The 11,836-nt window shown below is 32.4% G+C and overlaps 3 protein-coding genes across 3 annotated transcripts; all 3 read right to left on the reverse strand.

The window, feature by feature from the left end:
• Window positions 1-4,891: 4,891 nt before the first annotated feature.
• Window positions 4,892-6,816, reverse strand: LOC108824207 (uncharacterized). Its single transcript, XM_018597580.2, has 6 exons — window positions 6,648-6,816; window positions 6,235-6,331; window positions 5,926-6,147; window positions 5,756-5,852; window positions 5,626-5,688; window positions 4,892-5,525 (listed from the first exon to the last, which is right to left on the reverse strand). Exons 1-6 carry the CDS (start codon window positions 6,662-6,664, stop codon window positions 5,326-5,328), a joined length of 696 nt encoding a protein of 231 aa, XP_018453082.1. The 5' UTR covers window positions 6,665-6,816; the 3' UTR covers window positions 4,892-5,325.
• Window positions 6,817-6,943: 127 nt separating this feature from the next.
• Window positions 6,944-9,660, reverse strand: LOC130505697 (DNA (cytosine-5)-methyltransferase DRM1-like). The gene is made up of 9 exons (XM_057000298.1): window positions 9,573-9,660; window positions 9,432-9,481; window positions 9,228-9,327; window positions 9,093-9,139; window positions 8,885-8,998; window positions 8,680-8,776; window positions 8,440-8,537; window positions 7,683-8,363; window positions 6,944-7,620 (listed from the first exon to the last, which is right to left on the reverse strand). The coding sequence occupies exons 1-9, from the start codon at window positions 9,649-9,651 to the stop codon at window positions 7,183-7,185; spliced, it is 1,704 nt and encodes a 567-aa protein (XP_056856278.1). The 5' UTR covers window positions 9,652-9,660; the 3' UTR covers window positions 6,944-7,182.
• A 1,220-nt stretch (window positions 9,661-10,880) lies between these two features.
• On the reverse strand, window positions 10,881-11,767 carry LOC130505698 (uncharacterized; the record flags this gene model as incomplete). The annotated part of the gene is made up of 4 exons (XM_057000299.1): window positions 10,881-11,230; window positions 11,338-11,401; window positions 11,492-11,545; window positions 11,680-11,767. Coding segments are annotated over 4 exons (331 nt in total), but the record flags the coding sequence as incomplete, so codon positions are not given.
• Window positions 11,768-11,836: the final 69 nt, after the last annotated feature.

An 11,836-nucleotide genomic window follows, 5' to 3' on the forward strand; every position in this document is an offset into this window, starting at 1 on the left:
GCTGTGTAAACAATTTTGTTCGCGTCCTCCTTGAAACTACCAGTGTGTTCTAATTCAAATTTGAAGTATGAGAAATTAGTGAATCCCTCCATGGCGTACAGGTCTCAGCGGACAACTTCAGAAAGTAGAACAAAGAACATAGAAAAATTATTCTAATCAAATTTTCAATAGGACTATGAAATTATATCAATTTAAGGAGTTTCAATGATATGTGACACTGAATAGAGCGGTTTAGAGTGTAATGGTTTATCATTGAATGTGAGAGTTAAGCGACAAAGTGAGAGAATCCTATGCCATATTCAAAGACAGTGCAAAAGAATAGACGATTATGAAGCTTTTGGGTATGTGTGATGCATCAGCCTCACCTTTTAAAGGTTATTTAGAAACTGAGTGCCATAGGCCGCAAGTTAATTTAAAATGACCCAACAATCATTAATTCATTACATAATCACGTTCGAAAACTCACTGCCGAGGGCCGTAAAATCACCGGAAAAACGTAATTCGGACTCCAACGATGACGATTTAAACTGACTCAGTCCAAAAACTAAAATTCTTAAAAACTTAATTTTTCATTCATTTCATCCTATAATCGAGTAGAATATTTAAAAATTCATGAAGTTTTCATGAAAATGGCAAAAATGAAGAAACTGATGTATAACTCTTGAAAAATTATGAGCTGTCGGAGTCAATATTGCAGAAAGTCTAAAAGTCTAAAGAAGAAGACGACTTGTAAAAATCATAATTGCCTTTCATTAAATTTAATCATAAAAAAATACAAAACGCACATGTTCTATATTCGAACCCGGGTTGTGAGCTTCTTTAATGATACATAAACCACTGCACTAAGTGATATTTAGTGATATTCATATAAATACATACTATTTTAAAACACAAATATAAAGATGGGTCCCACAAACATTTATTAAAATCTGATGTGGACACCTAAAAAAGAGAAGAAAGTGTCTCATTATATATATGATTTTCTTTATTTATTTTTCATTCGTCAATGAAATACACATAAAATAAAAATATGATAGGTTTCTTATTCAAATGATGTGAATAGAAGAAAGATGCAGTTTAACTTCAATTTCGTTTTTTTAACAAAGCACATAAATAATAAAAAGGATATATATATTCTATATATAAACAAATGTTTTATTATTTGTATTTATTTATTAACATATATATATAAAATTTAATATATAATTTACAAAATAAATTGAAAAATAAAATAATTTAGACATCATTATTCAATAATAATTTTATTATAGTTATATTTTTATCAAATGATTAAAAATAATTTTAAACAACATAAACTGATTATTTAGTACCATTTTCACAAAACAACATAAAATTATAATTTTGTGACTATTTTAAAACAAAATAAATATATAAAAATGTGAGGCTAATCAAAAATATAAAATAATGTTTTTACGATGAATATTGGTTTGACTAAATGATTATAATTTTTTGTAACAAAAATTAATAATATACTATCAACTTTATTTTTATTTTATAATTACTAACTGAAACTGAATAAACAATTCAATCAATGTTAGAATGAAAATTAAACTTATTAATATGCTTGATATGAACTGAATATAAGCAAATTGATGGGGAGAAAAAATATAAGTTTTTGGTCTAACTATCTTATGAATTTCTCAATACTTCCATTTTTTAATTTATCAAAACAACATATATCAAATTATACACAATATTACTAAATATATTATTCAATCTAAGAAAAATATAACTAACAAGGTTATTCTTATTTTAGTCTAATTTTAATAAAATATTTTGATTTATTTCAAAAAATATAACCTAATTCACCATAATATGAATTACCAAACTAATCAAATATGATGTATCAAATCAACCAATTATTATGATTTAATTATTTTATATATTCGTAAATGTGCATGAATTTTAAAAATATTACAAGTTATGTGTATTAATGCAACTTTAATTTAATAGTTTTTCCTATTTTTTCTGAAACGGCATATATCATATATAAAAAATTACAAAATATATGTGCGAATATAAGAGGATGAATTAAAAATTTATCAAAAAAGACAGTTTGAACTGGGCTGCTTGAAGTTAAGAAAGCGATGATTCAACTTTTAACGTAATTAGAAAATAAATAAAAATCATTTCTCAATTTAAAAGAATAAAATTAACTCAATATACAAAAATAAATATTTGAACTAATATGACATATTATATTTAGAAATCACATATCTAATTAAGACGGTAACATAATCATACTTAATACTATTTTTATTTATTTAGCATACATATACATTACAAAATAACCTAATACTTATAAACAAACAAAAGAAAATATTTAATAATTCTCATAGTTTAATTATTTCATAAATGTTTATACTTGTGCATGAGCACAGAAAAATCACCTAATAATGAAATATACAATATGTCAGAAAAAGCCACATTTTTGGTAAAACATCTCTAATTTAGTATAGTCAACAATACTTTCTATGTTCATAAATAAGTGTCACTCAAACATTTTTCATATAAATTAGGAAAGTGACGGAAATATATGTAATTTATGATTAGTGACACCTTTTTGACTAATAGTAAGATAGATAAAATGATTTATATCAATGTAGTTTGCAATTAATTTTCAGATGAAAGAAAATATAATTTGATTGTAATTGTAAAGTAACATTTTTTGTATAATAAAAAAAAGCTAAAATAATATTTATTATGAAACAAAATGAGTATTTTGTGAGTGTAATCAGGGGCTAATCCAAAATCATTTTTCAATGGGTGCACAAATGATAAAATAGGTGTAAACTTAGATATAATTATAGGTGAAGACATCAAATTTGTTAAAAAAATATACAAAGAATTAAATTATCACAGGGACAAGTGCACCCACAATCCTCTACCTAGGTTTGCCAATGAGTGTAATGTGTCCAGTTAAGCATTTAGAGCATTTCCAATGTATTACTCCAAATTTTACTCCAAAATTGTGCAACTCCAAAATGGAGTGATGTTTTACTCCAATGTATTACTCCATTTTCTACTCCAAAATAGTTAATAATTGTTAATAATGTCATATACTTATAAAAATTTACCAATTAACCTCAACTATTTTATATTTGCAAAAATACTTTAAAATATAATTTATTAAAATTAACATTTATTATTAAAAGGTACAAGAAATCATAAAAATAGAATAAAACATAATATATAAGTTGGTTCAATAATGAACATTAGAATATTTTTTCCACAAATGATCAACTAGTTAATGCATTTCGTATTGAAAAATGAACTTCTTTATCTTTGATATTTCTAAATCGGCAAAAAAAATTTGAAATCGGACATTTTCATTTTTTGCAATTTCGATCTCTGGAGGTAGAGCTTCTCTTGCAACTTCAATTGGTGCATCGACTTCACGTTCATCATCAATTATCATGTTGTATAAAATTATATATGTAGTCATGATATCATATAACATATTTTTTTTTCAAAAACGAAAGGTCATTTCACAATACCGAAGCGCGAATATCAGATTATTAAATAATGAAATATCTTGTTTTTTATGTTATTGTATCAATTTGATATATTATTTAAGTAAGAAATAAAAACATTAAAAATTTAAAAGACCATTTCATAAATAAAAAATTTCAACTCCAAAATGGAGTAATGTGTAAGATTACTCCATAAATGGAGTAACCCTAGCCATTACTCTATTTTGGAGTTAAAAATGGAGGGAGTTTGAAGAGGATTTTACTCCAAAATGATGTTTGGAGTAGAAAACGGAGTAGGGTTGGAGATGCCTTTACTAGAGATCGATAAGTAAAAATACTTTCCATTATTTTTGAAAAAGACAAAACTTTCCATTATTTACGAAAATAAATTTTCTATTATAGTATGCATACATAACATCAAGAGACATTTATTAACTCTTCATAACATCAAGAGACATTTTTAAAAAGAGAAGCACTTTGGATTTGTTTTATGCCATAAGTGACATAAATATTTTGTATTTGTTGACGAGAACTAATAGAAAAATAATAGAGATATAACTAGACTACTAGTTATGGTAGTGGTAGTTGTGTGGAGTTGGTTAGTGCATAGTATGTGGGGTTTAATGATGGCTGTCAATTTCAAAAAAAAAAAAGATGGCTGTCGGATTTCACGAAATGAAGATGGCTGTCTGATTTCACAGTTGCGAAATTGGTTTTTGTTTTTGTGGATGCTCTCTTTGGTAAACATGCTTTGGTGGATAAGTTACATGGAGGGTTATGATGTAATCACAAAATGAGTTAATAACGACATCAACAATATATGGACAAGTTCTTTTAGATACAAGATACATGTATTGTTGATGATTTATGTAACCAATTGAATTTTTATTATTTTTGTTTATAATTAAATAAACTAGTTTTAAATTGTAATTTAAAAATACTTTTAATAAAAAATAATTTTCCTTAATATTTGTGCATTAAAGTAAAACATCAGGTAATATGGAACAAAGTGAATAGTAACTACAGTGAAATCTCTATAAATTAATAATGTTGGGACTACACCAAAACTAAAATTTTTTATTAATTTATAGAGATTATTAATTTATCGAGATACTAATTGAACCAAAAACTCAATTTGAAACTATGAAATTATATTAATTTATAGAGATATTAATTTATATATTATTAATTTAAAAAGATTATATTGTATATGGACAAGTTTTCGGGGACGAAGTCATGTGCAAAGGCAGTAGTATTTTGAATGAGTTTTGTGTAGACTGGTTAGTGTAAATCTCATCAAATTTTACTCCTTTTCTTATTTTTTCTTTGGTCTCTTCCAGTTTAAACAATCATTAACCTAACAACAATTTCTTATATGTTCTTTCGTCGGAGAGATGGGATCTTTGAATCCGTCAACATAATTGTGAAAATCAGTAACATCCACCTCTAATACAAAAGTTCCACCGTCGACTCCACCAAAACTCCATCCAAAGAAAAATGATCGGATAAAAGCCAGCCAGTAGCTAGTGATATCGCTAGACCAATAACAGAAACATGGCCCGATCTTGTGATTTTGAAATAAGAAATAAGTACCATTGAATGTTTGAGTAATGCCAAACCTACCTAGACTTATCACTCGTGAACTTTTTTTTTTGTAACGCCAACTTTCGAAGTAATTATTTTGTGTACTAAAAGAGCCACAAAAGAACCAACCCTTTAACCTAGCACTAATGTTCTTCATTGATGACTTATTGTTTTTTCCGTCTAAAAGCCTTCCACACCATTTATAGTTTTATGCATTTGAGCAGAGCCGATACTTGGATATAGAGTTTTACTTGTAAGCTACTCCATATATATGTGGTCTTGTTATCCACGGGAAACTATACATTGACACCGTCTCTATTTCAGCACCACCGCTGAAACCAGCTTCCAAGATGCACTCTCTCGTGTTTCTTGTCAAATGGCATCCATCTGCTAATATCTGCTGCAATGGATCCAACAGTTTCTGCAAACGCCTGAAGAGAGAACCATCTGCAATCACAAAATAATTTAGGTTTTAATGCAATTTGATATGGTTAGACCTCTCTCTCTCTTCATATCTAATTATGTATATGAACACATACTTATGTACCTTCTGCTGCAACATGTTCTAAGAAGATGAAACTCCCTCCTGGTCTCAGCACTCGTTTGATTTCTAAAATTACCATAAAAGGGTTAGTTTAGAGATATCAGCAATGATGCTTTTATTAAAGAAGGATTACCAATGAGTGTTTGAGTGACATCAGAGACAGTACATAGAACAAGTGTTGCAACGACTGCATCCACAGAACCATCGCCTAATGGTATAGCCTCTCCTACCTAGTGCCATAATCAGAGAAGTAACATCAGACTTAGTGTGTATGATGCAGACAGATCTTTAACCAATACTTACTCCTTGCATGAATCTGAAGTTTTTGGGATTCAATCCTGATCTCACAGCGGCTTTGCGTGCATACCTATTCATTTTAGGGTTAGGATCCAACCCAATAAGGTTTACATTCACATTACGAGCTGCGAAATATCTCATATTAGGACCTGTCCCAATACCAATCTCCAACACCTTCTCATCTTTTGCAGTCAGTTTATCAAACACCTTATTCTTGAAAATTTCAATCTTTACCAAAAGAGAAAAACAGAGGAAATATCAAATAAGTGTGTAATTTTTGAGGAATTGGTCAAAAGATTGATGCAAAAGTTAAACCTCATCCCAATAAGACTGCATCGTGGAGTGCAAAAGCCAAGAGTTAAGCCTCCTAATATACCTCCGGCCTCTGCGGATGATGTGCTCCTGAAACATCCTGAATGTACAATACCAAACTCTTTACACTATATCACTTTTTTACAAGAACTCACTCAGATCAAGAACTCAACCTATTCTGATTGTACATACACCAAACTCTTTAACACTATAACACTTATGTGCAAGAACTCACTATCATATCAAGAACTAAACTTCCAGATGTAATTAGATTAAAGTTTCTGCTAATCTATTTGGGATCTATTTCATGGTAGCTACAAGAAATCTTCACTGTATTGAATATGTTTTGTGAATTTTAAGATAAACATATGTCCTATGCTAAATGATCTGAGAAAAAGAATAGATTGCATCCGTACCTTTGAACAAAAAGCATTGTGAAGAAGCAGTGTAGTATCAGTAGAAGGAAGAGTTAGAGGAGGAACCTCAAGTAAGATGAGTGTTCTGGATCTGAGAAGGAACATGGTCTCTTTAAGCTTCACCTAACGGTAGGAGCAAAGTTACATACTTGGGGAAAGGTCAAGTCAATAAGGAAACAACAAAGAAAAGAGGAGTTTGGCGAAAAGAGGAGGAAAAAAATAAAATAAGCCTTCCAAGTTGACTTTCCTAGTTCCGACATTTTGAAGACTTGTTTTGTTTGAGTAAGACGTCATCGCTTCTGTCATCATAACTCATAAGAAATCTTATTTGATGAAAAATCTTGAACTTACATGACTGGTTGTTAGTAAAAGACTAATCAGCATAGTTTTAAAGGAGTTCTAGTCAAGTGAAGAAGAATATATGTCTATATTTGACCTTATATATATATTGGTTTAGCACAAAAAGAAGCTGCATGCAACATACAAGTTTGAACGCAGCTCATGCAAAACAGTGATCTACACAAGAGATATACTCTTATCTCCTCATTCTTGAAGCTTTGCGGCGAACAGCCTCTAAAATCCGGCAGTAGTCATAGAAGAGTGATGATTGGTCTCCTTCAAGTCCGCTCCTACTAACCCTATTAGCTCCAGCTAGATTGTTACAGGGACTACCGCCTATAACAAGGTCAAACCCTCCATATTGGTCCATAAGTACCTCTATCTTATGGTCATCTAGCTCTTCAACATTTGTAAACTCTATCAGATCACCTCTTTGATTTGTCTGCTCCCAAAAACTCCGGAATATGTTCCTGTTGACTTCTGAAATCTCAACAGATACAACTAGATTCATCGGTATTTGGAGACGGTGAAGTGCCACTTCTCCACCGCCTATGCCCGTGAAAAGTGACAAGACCTTTATACCTTTTGGGTACAAAGGCTTAAGGACAGACAAGTGATAGGCAACAGTATCAACCTAAAGGAAAAAAAAAAAGTTTAGACCAAGATACTTGAACTGACACAAAGAGCCTTTAGTACCTGAAATGAGTTGCCTAGAGACTTGTAACGGTCCGTTCTGCTTATACCACGAGTATGATTATTTGGGAAACCTAGAAGCCTTTCCATCTCGTAAGGTTCAAGTGGGGCAGCTTTGTTCTTACCAACCCAAACCAGGTTCCATTTTTTGCACTGATCTACGACATCTTTCTGCACAGCTGGGTCACCCTCATGTTTTTCAAGACGCTTGCGTATTCTGTTTGTGAGCTGAGCACTGGCGATGCAAGTCAACACACAGTTCAGCTTCGTTCGTTTATCCCAAGGAGGCCACCATTTCTTGGTCAAAGGAAACTCTTCTTGTATGGTATAGTGTGGTGTGGGTTGTATCTCAAACCTGTTCTTGATTGGGAGGTTGTGAATATAACCTCTCTTCCTTGCAGCAGCACAGAAGTACAGAGAGTCCACAAATTCAGGTTTGATGTCGTACAGGTGACTAGACATCTTGTCCCAAACACCTTTGGGTGTCATTGCAACATTCTCGTAGTAGAAATATGGGGGACCAAGAGCAATATTAGGAATAGGGACTGGCCTCTCAGTTATAAGTCCAGGTTCCTTAGGTACACCAAACCCGATCATTGGATTTGGTAGACGGATGAGCTCTTCATCGGTGGCCATGTCAGTGTTCAGCTTTCTCCTTCTTGACGGTGGCTCATTAATTCTTCGCTGCTTCACGCACAATCAAAAGGTCAAGCTTCAAACCACATATTACACATATTCAAGAGGACTTAAACTTATTTACCTCTTGTACCTCAGGAGCTGCCCAAAACTCATCTAGTTGCCGTGCCATTTGAGCAGCAAAAATGAAGTCAACTATTTCTGCCAGACTTGCAATTTCTCCTGAAAAGTTTGAGAAGAAACATGAATAAGCTGCGAGGAGACTGATTGCACCTATGAGAGAAATAAATGCAAACATCTAACTAATATAAAGATTAAAATAATAATAATGTAATGTATCAATAAGCTAGCTTTTAGAGGTTACCACATCTCTCTAAAGCTATAGAAGCCTCTTTCCTTGGATAACCCATTTTGATCAGATCTTGCAATCTACCATCTTCATGGAATGAGTTTAACTCATTCTGTTATTTTTTTTCCAAAAATAGATAAAGAAGACAATGTTATAAAGTCTACATCTACAAAATGTAAAATGATAAACGCATCGAAACTCAGAACAGTCTGGTATATACCTCTTCATCTGAGGATGATAAACCTGAGTAAAGATTGCCGTCGTCATCATTATCATCTGATAAGTAGTTATTGTTGATGTCCTCATTCTCTGTTCCACGCATTTTCTCTGCCTCCTAAAACAGCAACAAGGCTTCAGTACGTGAGACATTAAGTGCATTTTGTTGTCTGATGTCAAAGATACAATAAATAATCAGAGTATCTACTTACTGCGTAGCTAAGAAGTGTATTTGTTATCTCCTCTAGATTTTCTTCGCCTAGATATTATCAAACACGGTTTCAGGATACCACACTGAAGTTTCCCAATTCCTTGTAAAAAAAAGAGAGTAAGAGATATGTCATTACCATGTTCTTGTATTACTTTGATCACTGATTCCTCAGAAAACCCCATACCAATAAGCTCATCTATGAGCTTAGATTTAGATGAACTAGCTTCAGAGCTTGTCTACACAAAAAAAAAAGCATAGAATGGAGTTAAAATTACATACCATCAGGCTGTGACCACAAGAGAGAGAAAAAAAATATGATGAACATAAAGAAGAAACTCACAGAAATCTTGAAGAGAGTTTCAAGAATCAACATAGGTTCTGGATTTTCTCCTACAAATTGCTAATGATTATTAACAGGACACAGAAACGCATATCTCAGATAACACACACACAAGAATAAATAAATAAATAGAATTCTAACCGCCGGTTTCTTCAACAGCTCTACCGATCATTTCGATGGAGTATCCCATCTCAATAAACTTAGCAATCGTCTCATCCATATGAACTACGTTTCTCTAATGTCATACACAAAAAAACAAACATAAAAATATTCATGTTTTTTCTTTTAGAATTCAGAAACAAGCTGGTTGAATAATTGAGACTTTGGATATATAATTTACAGGAGGAGACGATTGGAAGTTATCAATTTCATCATCTGTATTCCAATTTACATCATCGTCATCACCAGCAGAATGTTTTGCCTGAAAAAAACATGGAAACTTTTCTTTTTATCATAATTTCCATACGATATCAAGACTTGCAAGTATATGAGAGATTATTCAGCGGTAACATTACCATTTTCTGCAATAAACTTGATGTATACTTAGCCGTGTCCCAATAAACAACAAACCTGCTAAAACAAACATCATATATTGTATTTTTTGGGATTAAGAAACAATAGTCTCTTAGTAATCATACATTCAATATTAGCTGCATGGAGCAGGAACAATGGTCTATTTGTCTCTAGACTTTCTAGTTTCTACCCATAAGCAACAACAAGACTCTCAGAATCCAAAGGGAGAATTTAAAAAAAAAAAAGAAGATGGAGATCATGTTCACATGGTTGCATGGCAGCGAGAAGAACCTTACCGGAATGTTCGCCTGAGGAGAGGAGCCGAGCACACCGACACACCGTAAATGATATACCATTTATTTTTTCTTAAATATCACTTCATAACTACTCAGTGCACTCACTCCCCCTCCCACCGTAAAACTTGTACAAATTTGGTAGTAACACGTCAGTCACTTGCTTAAGTAAAATGCCAAGTAAACATATTAGTTGTCAACCCCTCTATGATAGCTTATTACCACGTTCACATTTAAAAAAAAAAAATAATAATAATCTTACATAATAGTAAGATCGACTTGCATTGATCTTTCATCATTGTTGTTCAACACCTTGCCAAATAAAACATTTTATAGTATTTCATATTCAATAAGAAATCCAATTGAGTTGGGATAGTAAGATGTTCTGAACAAAATAACATGTTACTCGAGATTGATTGGCCGGTGCTACACGAAATGCATCTATGAGTCGGCACCTTTGACCACAAGGTACTGTGAACAACACACGTGAAAGAGGAGAGGACGAAGGGAACTTCAAGGAAGGCGAGTCTTTCTATGTTTTAGATCTAACATTTGCTCTACAAAGCTCCATTTTTGTTTTAACTTACTTGATTTGAGTAAAGATGCCAAGATTGGTGTTCAGATGAGTAATAGAAAGAGGGTATTTGATGGATCATTAAAAAGCAAACCATTTTGCAAATCGTCAAATAGACGTTTCAAACAACTACTAGGTTTTGTATGGTGTGATACAGATTTGCTGGTGCCCAAGTATGTATGGAATATAATGTAAAGAGAGAGGGAGAGAGACTCGATATTACTACGACCGTTTGCATAGCAGCAAACCTGGTCGCTTATTCTTCTGTAAAATTGACTTGTGATATGTTTTTGTTCATGACTTGACGTTGTCTTTCGCGGCGTCAGCAGCATCGATGCCTCCTCCATCATCCTTGGCGTTGTCAGCAGCTGATGCGCTAGCTTGGTCATCGAGAGGTTCGTTGTTGTCAGCCTCAGCGTCTGATTTTCACACATTGAATGACTTTTGAGTTAATAATACATGTCAAAAATGGAATCAAGAAACAGGGATTGTGTGTGGAATTCATTTAATCTTATAAAAACGTCACCTTCAGTGTTGTCGCCTGAAGATAAAGCCATCCGTCTTGCTCTTGGTTGCTGGTGCGGGGTTGGCTGTTGCATGGAACAGATAGATATTAAGACAAAACAAAAGAACCAAGTGGAAAATACACAGAAAAAAAAGAAGCGAGCTTTCAACTTTACCTGCAGTTTTGGTCGGAGAGCTTCCAAAGGCCCTTTAGGCTTTTGTCCTTTTTGCTGATTAAAATGATAAAATTCAAGTTATTAGCTTCTTCTTTCTTTGCAGTGCATTACTTACAACACAGAAAGAGACAGTAGCAGGAAGGATAGTAACAAAAAGTTGTTAGTTAGTTAGTAAGCAAAAGAATCACCTTGCCTAATGCCCAATCAGCAGAGTCAAAAAACGCGCGCTCATGATCCTTGAATGAAACATGAATAACATCTGAAATTAGCTTTGCTCTAATTGGATCAAAAAAAATTATAGTTTTTTTTTTCTTTTGTATATCAAAGGCGGTGAAAAAAACAAAA

Source organism: Raphanus sativus, unplaced genomic scaffold (genome assembly GCF_000801105.2).
Source record: "Raphanus sativus cultivar WK10039 unplaced genomic scaffold, ASM80110v3 Scaffold2515, whole genome shotgun sequence".
Lineage (NCBI taxonomy): Eukaryota > Viridiplantae > Streptophyta > Magnoliopsida > Brassicales > Brassicaceae > Raphanus > Raphanus sativus.